The sequence below is a fragment of the Equus caballus genome, chromosome 7 (assembly GCF_041296265.1).
Source record: "Equus caballus isolate H_3958 breed thoroughbred chromosome 7, TB-T2T, whole genome shotgun sequence".
Classification (NCBI taxonomy): Eukaryota; Metazoa; Chordata; class Mammalia; order Perissodactyla; family Equidae; genus Equus; species Equus caballus.
This window is the reverse complement of record NC_091690.1, coordinates 71,168,146-71,194,658: the sequence shown is the minus strand read 5'-3', so window position 1 is coordinate 71,194,658 and position 26,513 is coordinate 71,168,146. Positions and strand designations below refer to the sequence as shown.

General features: G+C 58.3%; 2 protein-coding genes and 1 long non-coding RNA gene across 14 annotated transcripts in view; 1 reads left to right on the top strand and 2 right to left on the bottom strand.

The window, feature by feature from the left end:
• Positions 1-1,206: 1,206 nt before the first annotated feature.
• Positions 1,207-9,429, bottom strand: KLHL35 (kelch like family member 35). 2 transcript variants are annotated; one of them, XM_070273285.1, is made up of 7 exons: positions 8,401-9,429; positions 7,025-7,209; positions 5,117-5,235; positions 4,277-4,465; positions 2,707-2,895; positions 1,573-1,757; positions 1,207-1,451 (listed from the first exon to the last, which is right to left on the bottom strand). In XM_070273285.1, the coding sequence occupies exons 1-7, from the start codon at positions 9,288-9,290 to the stop codon at positions 1,343-1,345; spliced, it is 1,866 nt and encodes a 621-aa protein (XP_070129386.1). In that variant the 5' UTR covers positions 9,291-9,429; the 3' UTR covers positions 1,207-1,342. The 2 variants fall into 2 exon arrangements, with proteins under 2 accessions (XP_070129386.1, XP_023501478.1); XM_023645710.2 differs by having other exon boundaries at positions 1,429-1,757; positions 8,401-9,424.
• Positions 9,049-26,486, top strand: LOC138925034 (uncharacterized). The gene is made up of 3 exons (XR_011440683.1): positions 9,049-9,188; positions 20,348-20,395; positions 25,466-26,486. It is a non-coding gene; the product is annotated as an uncharacterized lncRNA (long non-coding RNA).
• The window catches only part of GDPD5 (glycerophosphodiester phosphodiesterase domain containing 5), an 85,844-nt gene continuing 74,914 nt past the window's right edge, over positions 15,584-26,513 (bottom strand). For 6 of the 11 annotated variants that reach the window (XM_023645708.2, XM_023645704.2, XM_070273282.1 and 3 more), the window contains 7 exons: positions 25,517-25,667; positions 24,743-24,961; positions 23,909-24,066; positions 23,461-23,608; positions 22,147-22,229; positions 19,273-19,385; positions 15,584-16,584 (listed from right to left, as the gene is read on the bottom strand). In XM_023645708.2, the coding sequence (XP_023501476.1) occupies positions 16,436-16,584; positions 19,273-19,385; positions 22,147-22,229; positions 23,461-23,608; positions 23,909-24,066; positions 24,743-24,961; positions 25,517-25,667 (1,021 nt within the window). In that variant the 3' untranslated portion in view covers positions 15,584-16,435. Of the gene's footprint in view, positions 16,585-19,272; positions 19,386-21,605; positions 21,621-22,146; positions 22,230-23,460; positions 23,609-23,908; positions 24,067-24,742; positions 24,962-25,516; positions 25,668-26,513 lie in introns of all 11 variants that reach the window. The other 5 variants (XM_023645700.2, XM_023645707.2, XM_023645703.2 and 2 more) reach the window with 1 other exon arrangement.

The window sequence follows — 26,513 nt, the reverse complement described above, 5'->3', positions numbered from 1 at the left end:
AGGCTTTGTCCTGGGTGTTATCCGTGGGGGCGGGGGGCAGACAGGCTCTGAGGGGCTAGGCCTCCACCCTCCACCCCTCCCCCTTCTGCCATTATCAGCTGTGTCCAGATGGTCACAGGCTCCCTAATCTGGGATAATCGGAGGGTAGGAGCTCAGCTGGGACCCCGGCCTTTGTGCTGGGCTGTGGTAGGCCAGCCCCAGCTGGAGAGACCCTGTACCCAGGGCCCTGGGGCTTTGGAAGATGGCAGGGGCTGGGGCTGGCCCTGTGCTGGAGGGGATGCCTGGCGTGGATGATAGCTCTTCAAAAGGCAATCTGAGTACAAATGAGGGGGAGCCCAGATGGGGTCTGGCCAGCTCCTCAGGCCTCTGACACACAGGCACAGAACCTGAACCGCTGGGCCTCTGCCTCGCAGACTCTGTCTCTGTCTGGCGTCTTGTTCCCTCTCTCTCCTCTGAGCTCCCCTCTCCTAACCCAGCAGTTAGATTCTGTCCCTAGAGCCAGAGGCCAACCTGGGTGCTTCTAATGGCATCAGGGGTTTGTGCCCCGTGTTGATCGGGGACCTCGCAGGTCCAGGTGCAGAGCCGGGCTGGCTGGGTTCTCAGGCTCGTGGCTCCGGCCCCCGCCACCCTGGGCCTGCAGTTTGCTGCGAGCCTCCACCCCAAGGCTGCTTAGGTTTGTGTGTTTTGTTTCAGCTTCCTTCATGTGCGGGGAGCCCCACCTCGGCCCTGGCTTCCAGCAGTGGGCCGGTTTGGAATCCCCTTTCCAAGGCCTTCATCCTAGGGTCTGAACCCCAGGGCGCAAGCATCTGCCTTCCTCACAGTTCTGCAGTTCTGTTTCTGGTCCTCGGACATGTTTGCTCCCTACAAGCTCTGCCTCCGGCTTTGCGTTTTCTCTGTCATGCCTGGGTGTCTGAATTGCAGAGGGTGGCTTAGAGAGAACCCTCCTGACCAGGAGGGCCTCACTGATTCTGGAGCTTCATGAAACCTTAGGAGGCACAGGCTCTGCCACATGCTAAGTGTGTGGCCTTGGGCGATTTCTCATCATTTTAAGGCAGTTCCTTCTCTGTAAAATACTGGTAACAATAACCAGCTGCCTAAAAATAAAAAAAGATGCTCATAATCTGAAATTGAAGGACAGCGATTACCTATGGGACGAGTGTGGGAACCGGTGGGTTTGGAACTAGACACAGTCCTACAAAGGCATTTGTAACCACCTATTTCTTAAGTTAGGTGGTGAGAACGTAAGTATTTATTTTATTATTACTCTTAAACTGTACAAAATATATATATATATATATTCTTTTAAGCATGGAATATTTCATAATTTAAAAAGTCCACACTGCTATTTGCAAGGTAAATGGGGAAGCGGGGAGAAGATATGGGCATTGCTTCTCCAGGCAAAGCAGGCTCGAGCCGGAACACAGACGCAACATTTGAATGAGGTTTTATTTCTACAAGAAAAGGGGGCAATAAGTTAAGCTATTTACATGGAGGCCAGGAGGGGAGCACGGTCGCGAGCCTTTCTCCCTTCCCTCTCCGCCCCCTGGCTCAGGCCGGCCACGTCTGAGTCACCTGCCCAGGCTCTGGACAATGGTGACGCAGCCATGGGAGCTGGTGCAGCGCTGCAGGGACGGCTGGGCCTCCACCTGCCCACTGCTGGGGTCGAAGGTGAAGACCCTGTCGGTGCTTTCCCCGTGGTCATCCCTCCCGCCAACGACGTGGACCTTCCCGTCACACACAGTCACGCCACAGCTCTCCTGGGTGGACAAACAGAAAGACGGTCAGCTCCTGGGTCCAGCCTGGGGCTCCCTCTGTCCCTAGCTGGCCAGGCCAGACAACAAAACTTTGACCCATAGAAGATGAGCAGGCAGTCTGGATGGCAGAGAGGCAGAAAATCGGAGGGCCTGAGTTCAGGCTCTGACTTGACCCTTACTAAATGAAGAGCCTTAGTCACTTAACCTCTCTGGGCCTCAGTCTCCTTATCTGCAAAGTGAGAACAGCAGTACCTTCTTCATAAGGTTCCCTTAACAGTGAATGGGGTTAAGCATATAAAGCATTTTACATAGTGCCTGGAATATAGTAAGCACCTCAGTAACGATAACAGTAATTCCCACCCCACCACTGAGGATCTCAGGCTCAGAGAACCAGAAATCTCAGGCTCTTAGGATCACGGAAGGTCAGAACTGGCAGGGACTACCAGGCCGACCACACCCCTTATAGCCTATCTGGAGTTTCCGGGGGGAGACTACGGGTGGGGGAGGCAAGGAATGCAGGGGCCAGAGCATCCAGGGCCTGGGCCTCCCTTTGACATCACTGCAACAGGGCAACCGGGCAGTCCGTTCACCCCCATCTCCCCACAGTCAGCTACCAGCTGGTGGCCTTCACGGCAGTAGAGACTGCAAGACCATTTAGACCAAGCTCCCATTCAGTGCTACAGCACTTGGCACTGGGATTCCAGGCTCTGCTTTAACGTGGCCTAACTGGTGGCCTTGGGCTGGGGCCTCAACCTCTCTAAGGCCAGTCCCCTCATCTGCGAAACACAAGGCTGATGATCATTGAGAACAAAGCTGGGAAACTATGTAAAACGGCCTAGCTGGGAGTCAGACACAAGACTCACTACCTCCAGGATCCAGATCCTAAGAAGCGGGTCTCCACTGTCCTGAATGGAACCAGTGCCAGGGCCCATGCCCAGGAGCACCCACTTACCACGGGGCTGGGGAGGACAGCTGCCTCCCCCCAGACGTCTGTGCTAGGGTCATAGGTGAAGATCCTGCTCATGAGGCCCCCCACCACATAGATGGTGTCCTCGAGGGAGACAGCCTCAAGACACCGCTGCGAGAAGGGCGCTGGGGCCCGCAGGCTCCACCGGTCCTCCTTGGGGTCAAAGCACTGCACCTGAGGGGTGGGAGGAGCAGCAGTGGTGAAGCCCCACCCCCAAATGCCCTGCTGCCCGCGCCCTGCCACCTCTCTCTGTCGAGGGGGACTCATTCCACACAACAACATTTGCCTATGTCCCCCTGCCCTGAGCTAGCGTCTAGGAGGATAGAGAGACCTGTCGTCCCTGCCCTCAAGTGTACTCGGCCTGGTTCCCTGCTCTAGCTCCCACCCCTGGACTCCCTTTGTCAGAAGTCTCATCCTTCAAGGTCCAGGGAGAGGTCTGCGTCCCAGGAGATGGAAGTACCATCTGCATTAGTGCTAGAGGGTCCTCAGCAGGTCCCCCATGGAGATGCATTCCTGGCTGCATCCATTGTTAGCCCCTTCCCTTCTTCCTGGTGCTCTGAGGTCATGGCAAGATTGCAGTTGGGCTGTCCTGCAGCTCCCATTCCTACAGCCCGCCATAGGCCTCCCAGGCCCACGGGTGTTTATGATGCCTTTCACAACTTCTGAGGGCTCATACCCATACCTGCCTGCCCACCATTAGTCCCTGTTTCAGTTCTTTCCTTGGGGACCTCCAGAATGGCCTACAACAAATCAGTGTTGCAGGAGAGGGTGCTAACTGAGGCAGTTCCCTCAGGAAGGTGTGCTGGGGGAATGGGATCAGGGAATAAGGAGGGGTGAGGGATCCCGGTTTGGGAGAGTCAGATCCCAGGGCCACAGGCCTATGAGGCCATCAGGAGAGGGAGGCAGCTGTCACGATGAAGATCCATTTTTATCCGCAAAAAGTCTGAATGTCCAACAACAGAAAATTAGATCAGTAGACTATGGTTCATCCACACAGTGGCCTGTTACACAGACACTGAAATGCTGGTTGTGAAGTGTTGCTAAGCATGTGGAAACTGCTTCTACTTAGAAGAATGGACAGCAGAAGGCAAAATTTTACTGATAATAAGAACACAAAACTGAATCAGAAAAGCAGAAGTCAGTTCAGAGGAAGCCTGGAAGGCACTGCACCAAAATATTAATATTAATAGTAGTTACCCTTAGATGGTGGGATTATGGGTGATTTTTTTTTCTATTTCTGTGTTTTCTAAATTTTCAATAATGAGTGTATTTTTTGAATGAATGAAGAGCATTTTAATTAATTCCACCCTTGCCCTCACTTAATTTTTAAAATCTATGAAACCATATGGCACCAGCCCAAACATTTGGGTCCAGCTGTGCCGCTGACCAGCTGGGTGACCTTGGGGTCACCTCTCTGAACTCACTGCCTTGCCTGAAACACGAGGTGACTCTTCAGGGCTGTTGATGGGATTAAGTGAGAAAATGGAGGAGGACAGGAAGGCGCCAGCTCTGCGCCTGGCACACAGCAGGCCTCCGACGCCCTCTCCGCGCCCACCTTGTCCGTGCTGACGCCGTCCTGCCCCGCGCCCCCGATCACGTAGAGCTGGCCGGCGCAGGGCGCCACCGCGGCCGAGCTCACGGCCTCCGGGAGGGGCGCCGCGGCCGCCCAGGTGTTGGAGAACGGGTCGTAGCGCTCCACGCTGCGCAGGCGCCGCAGGCCGTCGAAGCCGCCCAACGCGAACAGCTGCGGGTGAGGACAAGGGCTGGGGCCGCGCAGTCCAGGGCTGTCTGCGTCTCCGCCCCACCGCCTCTGGCTTGTGTGCGGGAGACTATCCCTCCCCAGCCTAAGGACCAGGCCGACCCGCGCTGCCATGGCCTGGCGGGGGGCGTCCACCCGGTTACTGAGCATCCCTCAGCAGGTTTCCTCTATCACCCGGGGATAATGAGATGGGTCTCAACGATGGGTACTGAATGCGAATTAGATCTGTAAAATACCTGCACCAAGCTGATGCATAATAATAATGGCTAGTAATTTATTAAGGGTTTGCCGCCTCCCTTAAATGATTCTAAGAAGCACTTTTATTTGTATTTCTGAATTCGAGATATAGCTTATAAAGATAACTGGGAGATTTTTTTTGGTCTTAAGCAGTAGACTCAAGATTCAGTCCTAGGCTGTTTGGCCCCAAAGCCCACACCCTTGACCACTAGGCTACACTACTACAGTAATTACTGTTATTATTAGCACTAGCATTATTATGTGACCTTGGGCAAGTCCTTTTACTTTTTGGGGCCTCAGATCTCTTGTTACAAAGAGAGGGTCTCAGAGGGCCTTCCTCCAAGACGTTGGTAAATCTGTACCTTGGGCCCGAGGGCGGTGGCTGCTGCTTGTCCCTACCTGGCCCTGCAGGACTGCCATCTTGTGCCTCCACCTGCCCTTGTGCAGCGAGGCCACCTTGATCCAGGTGTGTAGATGGGAGCTAAACATCCACACATCACGGCTGTTGATGTGGCCTCCTGGGGAGAGAGAAGCAGCTGTTGCCCCCAGGCCCTCTTGCTATCCCCAGCACCCCCAAAGAGCTAGAAACAAGGGCCCCAGGTCCAAAGGCAGGGTTCAGGGCCGACAGCAGGAAGGACTTTCCCCTGGGCTGGTGTGAGACTCTGGGCGTGTGACCCAGACAGTGTGCTTTGAATGAGTGGTGGGAAGGCCTGAGGTGGGACAACAGGCAGGGAGAGCCCTGAGAGATTCGGGCAGAAGGAACTCGTCTTTACTGGGTGCCTTGTGGTGGTGCCCCAGGCTCTGTGCTCAGGGAAGCAAAGAGGGGGGCACTTAGGACTCCATCGAAGGTAGGAGTGCAAAGGGTGCCCAAGACAAGCATCAGGAACATGCTGGGGCCGAGGGAAAGCAGAGCCCTGCACTGGGCGGGGGACAGGGAGAGGTGACCCAATGGGCCTGCTCACTGCTGCCTTCACCACCATGATTTCACGTCTCTTCTCATCCCCCTTGAGGTGCTGGGATTATGGTACCCAGTTTACAGATGGGAAACTCAGACGAGGCTTAGAGACCAGGAATGACGTGCTGAAGGCCACAAGGCCTTTCACAGCCAGAGCGATGACCAGAACCAGAGCTTCCAGTGCCCCAAGCTCAACACTGGGATGTCCTGTGGGGCCAGGCACTGGGGACGCAGGCTGTGACTCTCCCTCCCCATGCCTGGCAGCCCTGGGCTTCCTGACAAGGGACTCACCTCTCAGGAGTAGCCTCCCCAGGGACAACCCCGACTGCAGCCCTCAGCCTGAGCCTGTGACCCAAGTCACATCCCTGTTTTGTAGCCCTCGCCTCAGTGTATTCCCAGCAGAGGCCCCACCTGTTGCTCAGAGGCCATCAGTGGGCTTGGATAAGTTGTCCAGTAATAAAATGTGGCCTGGATAGTCTCTAAGGCCTTCCTGGCTCATTCTTTGGCCCCTTATCCTTCCCAGGCACCCACAGCTCCCTACGGCTTCAAGTGCAGTCTACACTGGCCTGGAGAAAAGCCTCCCGGGTCTGGTTCCAGACTCCCTTTCGTGCCTCATCTCCAGTAGCTTCCCCTACTCTCCCAGATACACTCAACCTGCACTTCAAAGCCCGAGTACCCCGGGTTTCTCTGCACATTCCTGCCTCCATGCTTTGGTCTATGCTGCTGCCTCCGGCTTTCAAGGTCCAGCTGAACACTCATCCCTTGCATGAACTTGGGCCAGATTCCCTGAGTGGGATTCCGGACCATCGGGAGACTCTGAGAGTTCCCATCAAATTCTGCCTAGCGGTGAAGTGAAGTCTGTCTCCCGCTCTCCAGGGCCCTCCAGGGGAGCAGGGACTGTGTTTACTCTCTCAGGCTCTAGGGCCTGAATCTCAAGGAGAGCACAGTCCCTTAGTATCAAACAGATCTGTGTTCCTCCTAGCTTTTGCGATTTTTATCACAATGGGGAAATTCTTAACCTCTCTGAGCCTGTTTTCTCTTTTGTAAAATGGGGTTTGGGGGGAATTAAATGATAACTAATGTAAGCTGCTTAGCATAATGCCAAGCACATAGTAGGCTCGATAAAGAGAAGTGATCAATACTAACACGAATTGAAGCGGATATTGCTGAATAAGGGCTGAGTCGCACCAGTGATTGGCTCTGCAGGCTCCCCATTTCAGCCAATAACTGTAGGGTATCATGAAAAACCACGCCCCCCCAGCGCAACCCCCCCCCCCGGGAAAAAAGAGGGGGCGGTCCCCTGGATTCGATGAGCCAATCCCGTGGGGCTCCCATTGCGGCCCCGCCCTCACCGGAGACATAGACGTCATTGCGGAGAGCACAGGCGGCGAACTCCGAGCGCGTGTAGCCGGGCAGGCTGGGCAGTGGGGTCCAGCGCCTGCTTTCTGGGTGGTAGGCGTCGGCGAAGGGCAGCTTCAGGAGCCCCTTGCGGTCGCAACCGCCGATGACCACGATCACCTCAGCAAGGTCCATGAATCTGGCGTGGGGATAAGCCCAATGCCCGTTGACCCGCACCTAGGTAGTAGCCCTCTCTCACCCTCTCGCTGATCAGTCTGTGCGGTCCTGCTGCCCTTCCATGCCCTTTGGCGCCTGCCTCCCCCACCCATGCTGGACTCTTGCCACTTCCAGCCTCCCCTCTGGCTATTGATGGGAAGAGTCACTAATCCTTCCCCCATTCTGCTGACCTCCAAGTTACAGGAAAAGAATCTTTACAGAGTCCTTACCCTTCCCTAGAAAAATCACCTGGTTTATCTTAATGACAGTTCTCTTAGGCGGTGACTATTACTCTTACAGAGGAGGAAAGAGGCTCACAGACTTTGGCTTGCCCAGAGTAATGTAGCCACTAAGTGACGGAGCTGGAATTCAACCCTAGCTTTGACACTAGCCTATTCTCTTCACTCTTTTCTGACTTCCATCTCCGACTACACTAATTCCAAAGCCTTTCTCCCCCTATAACCATCTCCTAAACCCATACTCTAATCACTAATTCCATCGAACCAGGCTACACACCCTTTCAGCAAAGCATTCTCCCCTCCCACGGACCTTTCAGTCTTTTGACCCCACTAGATTTTCCAAATCCTTTAGCCCGTGGTTTCCTACCTAATTCCTTTGATAAATATTGAGCACCTTCTTTGTACGAGCCCCTGAGCTTAGTGTTGGAGATACAGTGGTGAGTGAGACAGAGGCATCCCTGTCTTCTATGCCTGGGAGGGTGACAGACCATCTTAGACTACTCCACCCAAAGTCTGCCGGCATGACGTTCTAGGGGGAGTAATCCTCTGTCATTTTTCTTTTTTCCAGGCCCTGCTTATTTACATCCCTTACTAGTCTGAGCTCCCAGAGCATAAAGGGTGTTTCCAAATCACTCCCGAGTCCCAGGCACCCAGCAAAAGACCTGCACAGAGGGAGCATTCAGAATAATGGATAGATGGGCAAGAGAAAGAATGTGCGCAAGGGATGAGATCTCTGCATCTCCCTCACTGGGCTGTTAACTCTTCAAGGGCAGAATTCCCAGCACCATATCTATGAAATGTTTGCCGAATGAATAAATGAATCTCATTTAACAGACACCATCAGTGACCGAATCAAAGGATGACGGTGGAATGAGTGAGCGGTTGAAGAACGCCGCAACAACGGAGGGCAGGAGGCAAGGGGGCGGGGGCCGTACCTCCGCGGCCGGGCCCGCAGCGCGCCGGCCTCGCGGCCCAGGATGAAGCAGGCGCGGGCCTCGAGCAGCAGCGGGCGGCACTCGCCGCAGGCCTGCAGCAGCTCGTCCGCCTCCACCTTCTCCAGGAAGTAGGCGGGCGCCAGCAGCGGCAGGCGCACGTGCTCCAGCAGGCGCCGCAGCTGACCGCGGCGGCCCGGCGCGTCGTGGCGCACCCAGCGCATGGCCGCCTCGAACACGGCCTCCTCGCGCGCCACGCCCAGCGCCGGGTCGGCCAGCAGCGCCGCCACCTCGTCGGGCCCCAGCTCCAGGAAGTCCGCGTGGCGCGCCACCTCGGCGAAGGCCTGGCGCAGCACGCGGCCGCAGCGCTCGGCCAGCGACGTGAGCGAGAAGGCGGCGGCCACGCGGCGCAGCGCCAGGCTGTTGGTGGCGCGCAGGCGGCCCTCGAGGAAGCGCGCGCAGGCCTCGCGCAGGCCCGCCACGCCCAGCCGCTCGGCCAGCGCCAGCACGGCGGCCGCCTCGTCCTCGGCGCGCAGCCGCACGCCCGCGCCGTACACGTAGTCGAGCACCACGGCCAGCGCCGCCGCCGCCGCGGCCGGGCCCGCGCCGGGCGCATCGGGCGCCACCGGCACGACGGGCACCGCGGGCCCCAGGGCCGGGCCGCGCTCTGGCCGGCCGGCCGCGAACAGGCTGCGGAAGTAGGCGCTGCCCGCGCTGAGCGCGGCGCGGTGGCACGGGAAGTCGCGGCCGCCGGCGCGCAGCACCACGTCGGTGAGGGTGCCGCTCCGCCGGTAAGCGTTGAGGGTCTGCAGGACGCGCTGCGCGTGGCAGGAGCCCGCGCACGGCGCCTCGGAGCCCGGCTCCGACTCCTCCGGCCCGGGGCCCTCCCGCATCCTGCTGGGGAGAGAACAGAAACAGCGTCGGAGCTCCCGGCGGCTGGGGCCGGAGAGGAGGGCAGGCGCCCGCGTGCACGCCTTCCCCGCTGGTTCCCCGGTTGCCTCGTGCAGGCATGCATGAACGCAGCGAGGGTGCTTTCATTCATCAGCTGCTCTTCCTCCCCTGCACCCACCCGGGCTCCTGACGCTGCAGGCATCTAGTCCCTGCCTACCTGAAGGGCGAGGCCCTGCCTGAGCTGTGCCGCCACCTCCCTCGCTTCCCCGCTCAGCCATATTGCCTTTGCTGTTCTTCGGACTCGCTCAGCTTTTTCCTATCAGTGTCAGCAGGAGACAGATGGCACGCTCTCAAATGGGGTAATTTGAGGAGAGTCTAATAAAGGAACGATTTACAAAAGCGTAGACAGTGTTTGGGGACTCCCCCAAGGGATAGAGCAGTGCCACGTGCCTAACCCACAGCAGGGAGATTTTACCTCTCCGAGGCCTGAAAGGCGGAGGCTGGGGGGTTACTGGGACCTGCTCAAAATAGCTGTAGAGGGAGGCCCCTGACGGGAGCTGTAGCCTTTGGTCAAGATATTCAGGCTACCCCCCGGAGATCCGGTGCGTGGGGGCGTGTGGCTCTGCCTCACTCGCCTCACCCGGGCGCCTCCTGCGGGTCTCCTGGAGGGGCTGCCCGATTGACCTAACCCTGATCATTCTGTGTAATAGCCGCCTCTCCCCCAGCAGCGCAGGATCTGGCTCATCACAGGTGCTCAAGACCTGTTCAAGGTCGGGCGAATATATTAAACAGTATTTATTGAGAGCTTTTTCTGTGCCAGGCAGTGAGCAAGACAGTCGGGGTCGCTCCCCTCATGCAGCTTACAGCCTGGCGGGGGTCCCGTGGGGAAGTACAGAGTATTGGTGGTGGTGCTGTGGCCTGGAATACGACTCCTAGCGACCCTGTGGGCAGCAGAGTGGAACCCTGCCCGGTTTTTTGGCGCCGTCCTCTCATCTTTCAGTGCCGTCTCAGACAGTGCTCCACTGCTATTCATAGAATTTTCATGGCCAGTTTTTTCGGAGTGGGTGGCCAGGTCTTTTTTCCTGGTCTGTCTAGTCTGGAAGCTCTGCTGAAACCTGTCCACCATGGGTGACCCTGCTGGTATTTGAAATACTGGTGGCGTAGCTTTCAGCATCACAGCAACACACAGCCACCACAGTGTGACAACGCACAGACAGGTGGTGTGGTTCCCTGACTGGGAAACAAAGCTGGATCATGGTGGTGAGAGTGCCGAATCTTAACCACTGGACCCCCAGACAGAGTATTAGGAGAGCTCATAGGAGAGGCATTAAATCCAGTGGGAGGGGAGCCAGGGAAGGTGTCCCTGTCGAGAGGGCCTTCAGACTGAGAAGGACTAGCCAGGTGAAGGGAAGGGAGTGGAGAGAGGAAGTCTGCAGCTAAGAGAACAGCCTGTGCAAAGGCCCAGAGGCAAGGAGGGCATGAGGTTATATCCCAGGCTGAGAGGGCAGTTGGCCCTCTAGTGAGTTCTGTGTTCTCAAGGAAGCACTGTGGGGAAGGGGAGAGAGCTGGCTCTAAGGACAGATCCGGGTTCCAATCCACCTCTACCACTGACTTGCCATGTGAGCCACACAAGGCACTCCCCTTCAGTTCCTGACCTGAAATGGGCTCCTAACGCCTACCTCACGGGGCTGCCATGACTGTTCAGTGGAATGTAGGAAAAGTGCTGGGCACATACTACAAACTCAACAAATGTGTCTGACGTTGCTTTCACTGACAGGAAGGGAGCCTGCCACGTGTGCCAGGTGCTGTTTCGTGCACGGTTTCATTGGATCCCTACAACCCTGAGAAGTGTCTTTAGAGCCCATCGCCCTTCTGTTTTAAGTTTGTCGTGAGGAAACAAGCACGCAGAGAATCTGCCCTTCGGAGGTGCTGTGAGGATCGAAGGAGGGGTGTGTGTGAAAGCACGCGACAGAACCAAGGGCTCTACCCTGCTGGTTGTGATCTGACCACTGTGAACAGACAGCCTCTGCTCGCACACCTCCAGGGACAGGGGGCTCACTCCTTTATGTGGCACCTTACTCCCAGGGTGTGGGGCACACAGCTCTGGCCCCTGCCCCTTGCCTCTCCCTCCATGCGCCTGATGCGAGCTGCTCTGCCTCCGCTGAGACCGCTCTGCCCAGGAGGTCAGATCTTGCCCAGTGTCAGCCTGGCTTTCACTGATCATGCCTGGGTAGTCCTGGGTTGTGGATCTCATGCCTCAGAATCACAGGACGTGAGCTCCCTGGTGGGCAAGGTCCCGGGAAGTTAACTTTTGCCCAAGTAGAAGGGCTGGGCCCTGAACCCACCTGGCTCCAGACCCTGCATGCCTGGCAGCTCAGTCACACTTGCTAGTGTGGGGGCATGTCCCAAGGAGCAGCCCAGGACCAGGGAAGGGAGGTGAGAGAGGTCACCAAGCACGAGGGCCCCCTTCTCTTCTCCCCTGGCCAAGGAAGCAGCTGCACTCTGAACTGAGATCCCAGAGGCAGGACTCAGCACCAGGAGGGGCTTCTCCCTGCAGAGATGACCCCCGAGGGGCTGTCCAGGGAGAGGGAGTCCCCGCCTGGGAAATGCACAAGCACTTTTTCATTCATTCCACTGCCGTCTACTGCTCTGGGCACTGTGGACACACAGGGAGATCGGACCCTGTTTCCACCCTGGGATTCCCAGTCCGGGGGCTGGAGGATGCCCAGTTGGAACAGGGAAGGTGGCGATTCCTAGGCAGGGCTCCGTTCAGCATTCTCCCATCCCAGCTAAGAGTCTGGGCGCCCCAAGCCTTGGGTCCTGACACACACTGAGGGACCCAGCCCCTAGAAGTTCACGTGCCACCCTGTCTCTTTTTCACACCTACACCCACTCACACCAACACATGCTCAGACATGTAGACACCACACAGCCGGGGCTGCCCTGTGGCCTAAGTCCCGCCCCGGATGTTCCTGGCACTTACCTGGTGGCGCCCTCTCCCTGGTGCCCCGCAGCTGCTGCTCTCACCGGGACCACTCCTGTGTCTCCTGCAGCCTGTACCCCTGGCAGCCACAGCTCCAGTGTCCCTGCCGCTCTGCCTGGACTCGCGCTCAGGCTCAGCTGCAGGAGGACAAAGGGGCTGGACGCCAGGGGGGAGGGGAGGGAGAGCAGCGGGGAAGGGGAGGAGGGGACGCTGGGCTTTTGTTCCACTCTTGGACCAGCCCTGGGAGGGAGGGAAAGAGGGAGGACGCAGGAGTAAGCATGGAATCAACTGTGTGCAGCTCCGGGATCCGTGGGCCTGGATTGAGGGTGACCTGGGCTGGCCGTGTGCTTGAATGATGCACAGGTGTGAGGGTGGCGTGTGTGTGGGAGCCCAGGGAGATGGGGTGTAATCTGGTAGTTGTGAGTGTGCAGGCGTTCCAGGTACCTGTGTGGCATGTGGGAGTGTGTGGGACGCGGTGACTGCGGAGCATTGGGGTGGGTGTGTGAGAATGTCACCACACTGCTTAGGGGTCTCGGTTTCCCTCCTGCCTCTGTGCTATCCGTGCCGTGTCTGTGTTCCTGCTCAACAGCAGACATGTCACTGTGGGCCTTGATGTCCCATCTCTCTGTGTCTACGTGATTGTTCATGTCTGTGTGTGACGGGGTCTGCGTCCCCGTGGACTATGTGATCTGTATGGACAGTGTGTGGTCCTCTGTCTGTGGTATGGCATGAGTCAAGGTGGTTTTCACTCAACAACGCACCTGCCTTGGAGGGGGCCGGGTGGGGCAGGGCGTGGTGGAACTGGGAAGGCCTCTTGGGGTGGAGGAGAGAGCCAGGCAGCTCTGGGCCAGCTTGGCCTCCTGGAGCCAGGGGGAAGCGACTCCATAGGCTGGTGCTGGATCCTTTGCTGTCTCTACAAAGGACCGCAGGGCCTGGTGTCCATGGGGTGGGTGAGGGGTTGGCTTCTTGGAAGAGGACAGTGATTTGGGAGGAGGTTGCCTTGAGAATCTGGATGGGCCCGGGCACCTGGGGCCTGGTCCTGGTGCTCAGGTGCCATGCAGCCCTTGGCAGACCACTGCCCGCCCCTTGGCCCTCGCCCATCTTGTCAGGAGGGATAATCGTGATTCCGGCTCTGCCATTGTATTGGGTTGCTGTGACACTTAGAGAGGGTTTGTGAGTGAAAGCCGCGTGCCATGTGGAGTCAGTGAGGCCCGGGTGCTGCAGGGGCCCCCTGGCCAGGCTCAGGCAGGAGAGTTCGTGGACGGAGCCTGATGGGAGGGGTCACTGTGATGCTGGCCAAGTGTGTCCTGAGGCCTGGCAGGACAGTCTGCCCCACGGCCCCTGCTCCAGGGAGCGGCATGCCCCGCTTCTCCCTGAGAAAGAATGGTATGTGTTGCTGTTTGTTAAAGGATGTGAGAGAGTCGGGCACCTTTGTATCTGCACTCAGGAAGGAGGGGCTGTGGGTTCAGAGAGCCCTGGAGGAGGTGGAGGGCCGGCTCAGCCTGGGGGAGGAAGGAAGGAGTGGGTCTGCGGGTGGCAGAGGGGAGGGGACCCGTTTCCCTGTGAATGGGCAGTCAGGCTGGGGAGGACACGGCGGGGCGGGGTGGGCATCAGCAAGGTGGGGTTCTCAGTATCCCTGCAGGTCAAGGGACAGGAGCCAGGGTTGATCACAGGCTGTGGGCTCAGCTGAGGTTGCAGAAGACCCGGCCATCTGCCCAGCTGGGGGCTGGCCTCCCTCCTCTCCCCATTGTTCGGGGTGAGGGGAGGCAGCTGCACTGGGGAGTTGGGGGGGGGGGCACCGTGTAGGGCCCTGGGGAGAGTGGGATGCTGACTAGCTGTTTCACTCAGAACTCCCAGCACCCCCCCCCCCCCCCTTGAAGATTCCAGGATGTCTCAAGTTGCCCAAGTGTGGCCAGGAGCCTGGGACATCCTGGCCAGGGGCACTGACTGGGCAGGGAGGGGCCGGCATGAAAGCTCAAATCCTCTTTCCTAGGTGGGCCTGCCAGAGGGTGAAGAGGAAGTTGTTGGGGCATTTCGGGTAGGGCAGTGTAGCCCACTCCTGATGCAGCCATTCTGGATTTCACTCATACTCCCTGTGCCCAGGATGGGGCAGGAGCTGACCTCTGCCCCAGGAAGGGAAGCACTTGCCAGATGTTCAGTAGGGGAAAGGAGGGGCAGTCCTAGAGGTTAATGGGGCGGGGGGCAGGGTGGGTTCCAACATTTGGAAGGGATTTCTTTTCCTTTCCTCCAAGGTGTCAGAATCACTCAGACCCCAAGAATTCTTTCCAGAAAACCCCTGTTTGGAGAAGAGACACATCCCTTTGCTCTCAGGAGGCACCTTATGCAGGCTGGAGCTGGGGTCCAGCCTCTCTCCCCCTTAGGACACACAGAAGACCACACAGACTCTCAGGACAAAGATGGGAGTTACAGACCCGCCCTGACTCCACCGCGGACCCCTTCCCACAGGGGACGGAGGGCAGAGGTCCAAGGACTGAAAGACAGGAAGGGACATCTGTGGTCTCAGGGCCGTGTTTTAGCTTTCAGCCCAGGTGCCCCACTGTGCCAGGAATGGGGGTGGGCCCTCTTCGGTCAGGTCCAAAGCCCTGAGAAGTCAAAGCCAAACCTCCACCATGGGGGAGAGGCATCTGCTGGTAGAGGGCCTGTCCCTCCATAGGCCAGGGGCTCAGAAGGCCTCCATGTGGCCAGGAGGCAACCTGCTAGTCCCACTGCCCAGCCCTGCATCGGACCCAGGAAACTTCCCCACCTGCTGCACCGTTCCCGCTGGTTGCAGAAGGCACGTGTACACTCTGGGGCCAGGGCCTGGGTGGGATTCTGGCTCTGCCTGTTTTTGTTGTTTTTGTTTTGCTGAGGAAGATTTGCCCTGAGCTAACATCTGTTGCCAATCTTCCTCTTTTTGTATCTGGGCCGCCACCACAGCATGGCCACTGACAGACGAGCGTGATAGGTCCATGCCTGGGAACCAAACCCAGGCCACTGAAACGAAGTGTGCTGAACTTAACCACCAGGCCACTGGGGCTGGTCCTGTGCCCGTTCTAAGTTGTGTGGCCCACAATGGTCTCTTTACCTCTCTAAGGCCATCTCCCCCGCCACAATATGGGGATACTGGTCCCCAACCCCAGGGCTGGTGAGGAACCCCTGGTGCCAGTGATGCAGGGTAGGGCTCAACCACCCCACCACTCTCCCATTCATTTCTGAGAATGGTTCCTCCTCAAGTCATGGGGCCCAAACTGAATCCCAAACCCAGCAAGCTCTGTCCCCACCCTCCCATGGATAAATCAGAGAGGACACATGTCAAGACGGCAGCTTTAATCATCTTGGCCAGAGCCCTCTGGCTCCCTCCACTGCAGGCCTCCTTGGCCACATGCCCACCCTTGACCATGCCCAGAACACTCTTCCCAGATGGCCCCTGCCCTGTGGCCACTGATGTGAGGTCGTGTCAGTCTGTGGATCTCCTGGGCCTCCGGGCCACTCTGCCCCAGAGGCCTAATGGGCTCTTGGGCACAGGACAGCAGCTCTGAGCCTGCCCTTTGGCGTCTCCAGCTGCTCCCGGGGGCATGGCTCAGGCCCTCTCCCGGGCAGGGCCAGCCCAGAGGGAGGCTCGGAGGAGGAGTGTCTGCACCGCTGTGGCAGGCTCTCCCCATGGGCTGACCCTCCTTGTGCTTTGAGACGGATGGGCGCACATGAGGAGGAGAGCTGCTGGCGGCAGAGGCCCAGCCTAGGCCCTCGAGGCAGGAGAAACATGGAGAAGTGGGTTGCCTCACAGCATGGACAGGAGGATGGACACACATGGGCATCTACATCTTCCATCCACAGTGGGGCATGGCACAGCCCAGTGACCCATCAAAGCTTCCAGGTCACGATGCAAGGGGGGGCCTCAGGGAGGACCAGGCCCCAGGCCCCAAACTTCCCAGAAGGAGCCCCAGGCCTGCAGGGGCATCTGAGAGGCTGGAGTCCTGGCCCAGCTGGGCCTCAGGGGAGAGAGGTGCCCCCTCCAAGAAAGGCCATGGCTGACAAAGGGCTGGAGCCAACGAGGAGGCCGTGGAGCCAGCTCCCAGAGCACTCCAGGTCCAGATCCGCTCCTGCCAGCTCTCCTGGGTTCCCCCGTCTCACGTTTGGTACAGGCGGGGACAGACAGGTCTTCAGCTAACGCCCACCCCTATCTGTGAAGGTCTTGGCGCGGCTGCCACTCCCTCGGGGGTCCACAGGGGTGGTGGTGCTGTTGGCGTATGTGTCATAACTGTTGTCTGAACATACAGAGAGCTCATCGGAGACCTCCATGCCATCGCTGATCTCTGTTGGGCCAGAGGGAGGCAGCATGTGAGTGGGGGGAGGGGAAGGATCGACAAGGATGGCTGGCAGATGCGGTGGGAAGGACGGCCTGTACCAACTCCTGGTCAGGCACCAGGAGGCTGGTGAAACCACTGGGTTCAGGTTTGGTATTGAGCTTGGCATTCAAGGCCCCCCTTAAACTCTGCAAACACCCTCAGGCTACTCTCCCTGGAACTCTGCCTTTCAGCCACAGAAAACCATCTGTACCCTCCTGAGCTTGGCACCCATGTGCTTACTCTCCTTTGCACACACTGGCCCCTCTCCTGGGAGTGACCTCTCCATCAACTCCTCCTTTTCTCAAAATCTGGCCCAATTCTTCTCATCTCTGTCATTGCAACCCCCTGAGATTCTCCCCTGAGCCCCCCAGGTTGGGCTGGGGTCTCCTCATGGCCACTCTAGCCCCTGCTTCCGCTGTACTGTCATGTCTGTGGCCCCCACTGACTGGAGTGCTTCAAGGACAAGTGAAGTCTGGGCATCTGTGTCCCCAGTGCCTAGCACAGCACTGGACACACAGCAGGGGCTCAGGAAGGGTCTGCTGAGTGGAGATGAGCCCACCCCGAGGGGACTCAGGGTACCTTGGTGGGGCTGAGGGTCTCTGGCGAGGACCTCTCAACCTGGAGTGGGCAGGGGGTGAGGGCTCTGGCCCCCTCCTTGCTCAGGAGGTGCTCTGTGAAAGGCCTTTGACACCACAGGAGGGAGAGGGTCTGGAGAGGCAGAACCTGCCAGGCCTAGGGGCTGGCCTCCTGCCTTCCATGCATTCTGCCTGCCCCTTCTGACTTCTCTTGCAGGCACAGTGCAGGAGCCTGGGGACGCCAGGTGCCCTGGACTGGCCCTTCCTTCCAAGAGCTTCCCAGTGTGGCCAGAGGGCTGTGGGACCCCAGGGGAGGCGATCTAACTCAGCCTCAGTGCTCAGCGAAGGCTCCTAGGAGAAGGAGGCTTTTTGAGAGAAGTTAGGAGGACTGTACTGACAGTCCCTGTAAGTACATAGGCATAGACTCTCCTAAAACAGGGCCTGGCATTCATCTGTTGAAGGAATGAATAAAAAAGAAGGGAATAAATGAGTGGGTGTGCACACGAGCCTTGGAGCCAGCCCTAAACCCACGGTCACCCCCACGGGGCTCCTGTTCATTCAAGCAGTGTTGACCGTGCACCCCTCGGGCCAGGTGTGGGAGCAGGCGCTAGCCCACTTAACAGACGAGGCGGCTGACGCTGAGGGAGGCAGACCTATGTGCCCGGTTCACACAGCTAGCTGGGGTAGAGCTGGGATTTGAATCCAGGTCCATCTGGCTCCTAACTCACTCTCTCATGCCCTCCCTCTGTTCCCATGCCCACATCTCTTGCCTGAATTCTTGGTCTCCTTGCCTCCAGCTTCCCCCTCTAATCCACCCTCCACACTCGTTATGGGTTGAATTGTGTCCCCCAAAATTCATATGTTGAAGGCCTAACCCCCAGCACCTCAGCATGTGACCTTATTTGAAAATAAGGTCGTTGCAGATGTAATTGGTTAAGATGAGGTCGTTAAGGTGGGCCTGAATCCAACACGGCTGGTGTCCTAACAAGAGGGGAAATTTAGACACAGAGATTGTACTGGGAGAACGCCGTGTGAATACGAAGGTGACCGTCTACAAGGCCAGGAGGGAGGCCTCGACTGGATCCTCCCGCACGGCCCTCAGAGCGCACCGAGCCTGCCCACGCTTCCATCCTGGCCTTCCAGCCTCCAGCACTGTGAGACGACACATTTCCGTCGTGTAAGCCACCCGCCTTGTGGTGCTTTGTCACAGCCCCATCGTAACAAATGCAAATCCACCCACGACCCTCCCCTGCTTTCAGAATGAAGCCCGAGCTCCCGCTGGCACACTCGAGGACCGCATGCCTTCCCAGGCCCATCGCGGGCTGAGCCAGCCAGAGGCCCCTCCCTCGAGCCACACGGAGTCAGACTTAGTTCTTGGTGCCCCGGCACGCAGAGCTCCCTCACTGCCTCTGAACGCAAGCTGTTCCTGCGCCTGGAATGGCCTTCCTTCCCACTGCTCACCTGGCCCTCTCCTCACACCCATCACCCAGGCCCTCCTACCCACCCCTCCCATTTCAGCTGGGTCACCTTCTTGCAGAGTGGGCCCCCAAACCTTCCTCCCTGCCCCAGGGAGCTCTGACCGCTCTCTCCTCCTGGGCACCCCACTGTGCCTCAGTACCCCATCTGTTAGAGAGCTAATGAAACCCAATTTTCCACGTGTGTGTTTATACAGCTGCCTCTCCACCAGACTGGGAATGTCAGCAGGGGTTGGCAGCAAGCAGGGGTGAAATCAGTATTTGTGGGGTCCGTGTATGATCCAGGCGAAGGGGGATGGGCCTTCAAAGCAGACTCCTCCCACCTCCACCCCTGCATGTCACCCTTGCCCACCACCCATGTGGGTGAAACTGAGCCACAGGACCTGGCGTTGGTCATTGCATGTGGATGGGTGTGTGTTTCTCTATGTGTACATGGGCCTCCACTTGCATGTGGGCGTGAAGCTGCGTGGGTGTACGTGTGTCCAGGCCGTGTCCCTACCCCTATGTGCTGCATGTGAGTGTGTGTGCACGCACACCTGAGTGCACATGTGGGATGCCGAGGACGGAGCCAGTGCCCGTCTGAGCCTGTCTGCGGGGCCACACACCTGAGAAGATGAGCTTCTCCTTCATGATGCTGACGTCCCGGCTGGTCCGGCGCACCGCGGCACTCAGCATGATCTGCTCGGGGTTGTAGCTCCGTATGCCACCCAGGCGCCACCTGCAGAGATGGCCCCGTGGGCATCAGGTCCTTCCCCCGCCCGCCTTGGAGCAGGGATCCTGCCCACTTCCAGAGCCTCTCTGCATTTGGCCTCAGAGACCAGCAGGACTCTTGTCTGACTGTACAGATGGGGAAACTGAGGCCCAGAGATGGGCAGAGCTGGGGCTTGAATCAGGGTCTGCTGACTCTCAGCCAGGGCACTCCTGCCTCCCTCTTACCTCGAGAACCCAGGTCAGCTCCCCTTGAACAGGAAGACGGGTGGAGGTTGGTTAGTTCTGTCTCAGGTGCCCCCAGTCATACACCTGGCTCTCTTTGGATGGGACAAATGGGGGGGAGGGGGACCTTAACTGATGACCCACCCTGGGGTACACACCAATCTTGGGGAGTCCCAGCTGATGTCTCCTACAGCTCCACTATAAGGACCAGACTGAGTGGAGCCAGTGGAGAAACCCCAGAGGGGAGGTGAAGGAAAGCAGGGGAGTGAGGGAGACGGTGGGGAAGGGGGCTTGTCTTCACAGGCAAGGGTGTTAGAGTGACTCGGGGCGGGGCCGCTGCTGTTCTGTTCCAACAATCCTGAAGAGTGGGCTGTCCATTCTCTGAGGGGAAAGGACAGGCTGGAGTGTTAATCCCTCTGATGGCTGAGGCAGGAGCGGGTGGACTGGGAGGCGGCTGCACAGGACGTGCAGGGGCCAGGCAGAGCCAGGAGGACTTGGGTCCCTGCGCCCCACCCAGGGCACGCTTTTGCTGTTGTGGTTCCTCCAAACTAGCCCCAAACCCCTGGCCTCAGAACTTAGACTCTTCCTGAGACCCAGACGGAAGGATTCCCTGACCCCCCCACCCCCACTCCCACCAAGAGGAGCTGGGGTCAGCTTGGAAACAAGGACCCAACTGCCCAGGGCACTGAGCCCTGCTGGTCTGGGGGGGAGGGAGCCCAGACTCCACAAGAAATCATTTATTTCCAGATGGGGTCAGCGCGGCAGAAATGGACAGACAGATGGACAGGCAGACGGGTAAGTGAAGGAGTAGACAGACAAGGGGAAAGCGCAAGGCAGAGGGGGAGGCAGCCTGTGCTCTGGCTGGGCTGGCCACCCCACACGTCCTTGAGGGCAGCAACTGGGTCTCTTATTTATTGCTGTGTCCCCAGCACCAACCGTAATGCCTGCTGTGTGGCAAGTGCCCATAAGTATTTGTTGAGTGAATGAATGGCAGAATGAGGCCCACAGGGAAATAATCTTTTCCCCCAGGGTCCCCTCCTCCATAAGGCCTCTCCGGACCCCCAGGAAGACCATGATACCACTCTGACTGTATGTCGAGCAGGCCCAGTGTGTCCATCCCAGCCCCTGGACCATCACGGCCCAGCCTCCCCAGCGCACTGGGGGCTCCGAGCCCAAAGGCCTGGCTCCTTGCTGCAGGCCCAACCCTGGCACCAGCCAGCACGTGTGGATGTCTGCTGACCGAGAGAATCGAGGAAGGATTAGGTAAATGTGCCTTTGCTGGGCTCGGTCCCACAGCCAGCGAGCACAGTTTCTCCTCCTAGAAGCTGGTCAGTGAAGCTGCCTGACCCAGGAGGGCCCAAGGCGCTGCCCTGAGGAGGACCTGGATCCCCAAGACCTATGTGTCATCTTGGAAATGAACATGAAACCCAGAAGGAAAGTGTCAGGCCAAGATCTCTGCAGCCAGCACACCTAGGACAGGAGGCTCAACCACCGTGGGGTCCTCCCCAGGGGAAAGCGGGGAGGGTGAGGACAGAGGAAAGCTGTGTGGATGGGGGAAGAGGGGTGGGGCGGGAGTGAGAGACAGGAAGTAAAAAAGAGATGGAAAGATAAGAGGGAGACACAGTGACAGGTAAAGAGACAGAGTGAGCGATGGGAGAGGCAGACAGGGAGGGGTTCAGGAAGAGCCCCCTGGCCAGAGGGAGATGCCAGGTGAGCAACCTGCAAGGAAGAGCTGGTTCCCCATCTGCAGAAACAGCAGCAGGAACAGAGAGCAGGGGGACACACACGGCAAGATGGGAAGAGAGAAGGGAGGACTAGGGGAGAGGAGGAGAGCAGGGGAGGGGCAGGCTTCAGGCGAGGAGGGGTGTCCAGGAGGGTGACCGGTGGGACCCTGACCCGGGCACTGGGCTTGGTGCGCGGCAGGTCTTCAGAGGGAACTGGAAAAGGGGGTGGCAAGGAGGGGGCAGAAAGAGGAACAGGAGGAGGAAGACCACACCAGAATTACCTGATCAAGTGATAGCTGTGAGATGCCAGAGTGCAGCAGAGAGAGGGGAGGGAGAGAGAGGAGGGACATGCGCCAGATCAGAGCAGTGTGGGGCAGAGAGAATGTTGGTCAAGAATAAACTGGGGCCCAGCCTGGCCCGAAGCCCTCCCCTGGACCAACCGCACCTCCCCACTGCAACCACCGTCCCAGCTGTGCTCCAGAGGTGGGGCAGGTCTCCAGCACGGCACAACCCAGCGCCAGCGGGAACCCATGGGTGAGGAGACAAGCTGGAGAGGCACCGAAATTCGCCACAGTCCACAAAGCAAATCTCAGCAGAGCTTGGCTCTGGATCCAGGCTAGGTGCCCATGGTAGAAGCCACCCAGCTCTGGCTGAGGGGCATGGGCGGGGGGCCACTGTGAGTCTTCCCTCTCCCCTGAACAGGGCCGCTTGGCCAGGCCTTCTCCTGGCTGCCGTCTAAGAAGGAGTTTCCCCCGGCTGGGGCAGGGGCTGGGCCTGTGGCAGGGCAGGGAAGACCCCGGAAGGTGGTCACAGCCTACTCACTTCTGGAGCACGAAGATGCCCACGATGAGGGTGAAGGAGACCAGGTCGGCGGTGACCCACATGAGACAGTACTCGTCCGGGGGCTGTGGACAGACGGCCGGCGGCCAGCTTCCAGTCACGGCTGGTCTGCACGGGGGCTCCAGACTGAGGGTCCATGGGCAGGGGGACCCCACGTCACCATCAGGGAGGGGCAAGGGAGGATCTGGAGGGGCTTGGGCTTGAGATGATAATTTGCAGGAGTGGGATCTGGCACTGTGGGCCTGGGACCTGGAGTGTGTGTGTGTGTGTGTGTGTGTACACAGGATAAAGAGATCTGCACGGTGTTCAGGGTAGAAGTGGTGTGTGTTAAGCCTGGAGGGTTTGTGTGCTTCAGGAGGCTCAAAGCAGGGGCCGAATAATCAAAGACAAATAGATGACTTCGAGGTTGTGGCATGACTGGCAGGTGTGCAGGTGTGTGTCTGAAGAGGCATGTGGCACCCCTGTCGGTGTAAGAGTCCATGTGTCACTGCAGGGAGTAGAGCATGGGGGCTTCCCCTCCAGGTACCACAGGAGGACCAGGGAGGGCAAGGCCTCCAGTGCAGCCAGGCCCCGACCCTCCTGGATCTCAGGTTAACCGTGGGGTGGGGGTGGGGGGGCCGACTTCTTACTGCTGGTCAACTCTTGTCTTGGGGCCTGAAAATTCGAGTGTGCTCGTAGCTATGGCTGCCACAGTCGGTCAGTTATTTCATCTCCTTCTGAGCTGAGCCTTCGGAGGTTTTTAAGGACAATGGGCAGGTGGATGGCATAAACATCCATAGCCTACATCCGATTCACTGACCCTGGCACTGTCCTAGCCATAATGAGAGCCTCCATCTGCCATGTCACAACAGGGAGGTGACAGTGGCAGCACAGGAGGGAGGTTAAGGGCTCCCCAAGCCCCGCAGTGGCTCAGTAAACCAATGCAAAATGGTTGTATTCCTGTATTCTCTGAGCAGATTTTCACGTTCCCCATTCTTGTCCTGTTACCCTGTTTCCACAGACTTCCCTTCCTTTACGACAAGACATAAGAAACAACCCCAATCCAAAGGACCCAAGTAGCTGTTAACTTCTCCAGGGCCCATAAGTGATGTTTTCCTCCCTGTGGGTCAGGCCCAGGTTCGCCCCACCAACCAGCACCTTCGTGCAGCCCCCAGAGGCCGTGCAAACTCTCTGGATGCTGAAGCCTGTACCCCCACCCTGCGCTCCCCCCGCCTGAGACCTGACCGAGCGTGGTGCTTGTGGTGTGGCTGGGACAGGCCACAGCAGCTCTCTGCCCCCAACAATCCCCCAACTCACCATGATCCAGAGGGGGGAAGACACCTGGGACAGGGTGTGGGAGTTGTCAGAGGTTACAGACGGGACCCCCGCGCACCAGAGCAGCGAGAAGAGCCACGGCGCGTTGACCGTGTAGAGGTTTACGCTCAGGTTCCAGGACGCATAGTCCCTGCAGGCCAGGGGACACAGGCTGGTCGGCCCTCGGATCTGGGCCTCGGGGCCCAGCATGGGGAGTCTGTAAAGCCTGTCCCCTTCACAACCTCATGCCATCCCCACAACTGTCCCTGGAGGAAGGACCTCTGCTCCAGAGGGCCAGGCTCAGGTACCAACCCAGGTCTGCCCGATGCTCACAACCTCTCTGCTCTGAAGCAGGAGCCCCTGTGCATCCAGCCCTGTGCCCAGATGTGTGAGGGTGACAGGAGTAGGGCAGACTGTCTCCCCCTCCCCTGGGTGAGCCTGGGGCTGGCACCTGAGCTCCTGGTGGGACACCTGCGTGTAGCGCAGGTTCAGCCACTGGATGTGGCCTCTCCGCAGGCTGGCAGCCGCCTCCTTGGAGCCCGATGTCTGCTGGAAGCCAGGAGCCACCTTCCGCACCAGGGGCCTCTGCCTGTTAGGCAGCCACATGACCTGCAGGCAGGAGGGGTGGGCTCAGACTGCTGTCCTGTAAAATGTGGTTAGGGTGTCTACCCCTCCTAGAGCCCCTGGAAGGGTTAAAAACGACAGACTGGCACATAGTGAAAGCTCACGTGTAATCATCATCATCATCAGGGACCACATCGTCATGAGGGGCCCAGCAAGGCTGAAAATTGCTCTGACAAGAACTCAGGCAGTTTCCCCTCTGGATCGTTGTCACCACGAGACTGATAACTCAAATGTCAATTACTCTGCACGTGGCCACCAGCGTCTGCTCTGCTGTTATAAGCTGGGGTCGGATTCCTCTGAGCCCCAAATATTACACCACAAGAATGTGGGCAAGGCTTCGATGAAGTAACAGTGTTCCGGAGAACCTGGACCCACTCCTGCGCTTTCTACATTTTAAAGGACTTTCTTGTTCCCCTCTTGTCCCCATGAGCACCCTGTCAGGGAGGCAAGGGGCATGCTACCCCCATTTTACAAATGTGGAACTTGACGTCTGGAGAAGGGTCATAGGGAGTTTACGCTGGAGGAGGACTCCAGCCATGCCAGGTCTCCGCGAGGGTGGGGCAGTACGGGTCTCCTCCAGGGGGTGGGGCTCCTCCAGGGGGCTGGGAAGGGCGGAGCTTCTTGGGGGGTGCGGAGGCGGAGCTGGGACGCCGGGCCTCGCCTGGTGCTGGGGGATGCCTGAGCGCAGCAGAGCCTCCAGCGTGAAGTTGAGGAAGGTGCCGCGGTAGGGGTGCTCCCGCGGCGGGTCACGCAGGTTGAGCAACAGCGTGGCATTGCCCTTGACCAGCTCCAGGAGCTCAGCTAGGCTGCAGATGGACTGGTTCTGGGCCTCCCTGTGGTCGGAGGGCGACAGGGAGCTGGCAGTCCAGAAGGGGTCCGTCTGGCAGAGACAGGGACACACATGGCTGCGTCACCAGCGCCTTGGGGCACCCACGTGCCTTCCTGGCAACCGAGAGCGGAGACCCCTGAGCCGCCAGTGTTTGCTGGTGTGTGCATGTCAGGCAAATTGATGGCTGTGGCCCTGTGGGGCCTCTAGGAGTCCCCAGTCCTAACCTCTCTTTCCCGCCCTGTTTACCAAAGAATCACTTGGTAATTGATCACAAATTACCCCAGCACATTTTTCCTTTACCAGCATTTCAGACCAGACAACCAGCCTCCCTCTAGAGTTTGAGAGTAAACAATTTTAACTATTAACCATTATCATCACCATCAACCTTCTCTGCTGGGGGAAACAGAAGCTTCTGATGAGGCAGTGACAACCATGACATCCGGGCTGCAGTGGCAGAAGCCCAGGCGGTCGCTAACCAGCCTGACTGTGAGTCGGGGGGGCTCGGGAGTGGGGGTCACCTGAGCTGATAGCCGTCCCTGCCCCCTCGCTCCGTAGGGTCCCCGCCTGTGCCTTCCGCGCCTAGGACTGGGAGAAGCGCAGCCAGACCTTCAGGAACCACTGGCCGGCATTGAGCCTCTGCAGGACAGTCCAGTTGAGCATGGCGGCAGGCCTGCGGGCGAGCTCCGGGAACAACTCCTCCACGTTGGTGGTGCGCCGCAGGGTGGCGTCATGCATGAGGAAGGGCACGCCGTCCAGGCTGCGGGAGGGTGGAGCCACCAAGTCACTGCCCACCCAGGTCCCTCGCCCGCCCACCGATGATCAGGCTCCGCCCCACACACATCCCTCCCCACCTACCTACACCAACCCACTGTGGGATCCGCGCAGGCTCTGCCCCTGTCTGGGCCTCAGGTTCCCCAAGTGCACAGGGAGGACAGTGGGCTGGTAAGCGACCCTCTGACTCTCTCTGAGGGTCAGATGGGCATGGGGACTGCCGAGGAAGGAGGGCTGGGCCTATTCTCTTGGCAACCTTGCAATATAGGCGCTACCGCGTTTGCTAAGGGAAACTGAAGCTGGGAGAGGGCAGTACCTAGCTCAAGGCCCACAAGCCAGTAAGTGGTGGAACCTGACTTAGAACTCTGTCCATGTGATGCATAATGAGAACAGTGCAAATGCAGGCCCCTTTGACAAATTCCACCCCACACCATCCTGGTTTCCCCCACCCAGGCTGCCAATAGCCCATATGGTGTGAAATGGTAAAAGGTATCTGGGTCCCCCTTCCTCAAGGCATTTTATCACCATCTGCTAGAAAGTTTTGATAAATACACAATTCTATGATGTCTACACTGGAAACACTATCCTCATATATGTGGTGCCCTCGTTCAGTACAAAACCTGCGCAACTATATGTGGCAACCCTGCCCCTCTCCCCTTCTTGGAGACAATCTGTTATGAGATTGGTGTGGGTTCTTCTTGCCCTTTATACTAATACATACTCATATATCTATATGTAGAAAACGTATAAGTCACTTTTGTGTGGCCTTTTAAAACATAACTGACATCACAGTGAATGTATCGCACTGCAGTCTGCTTATTTCTTAGAGTGC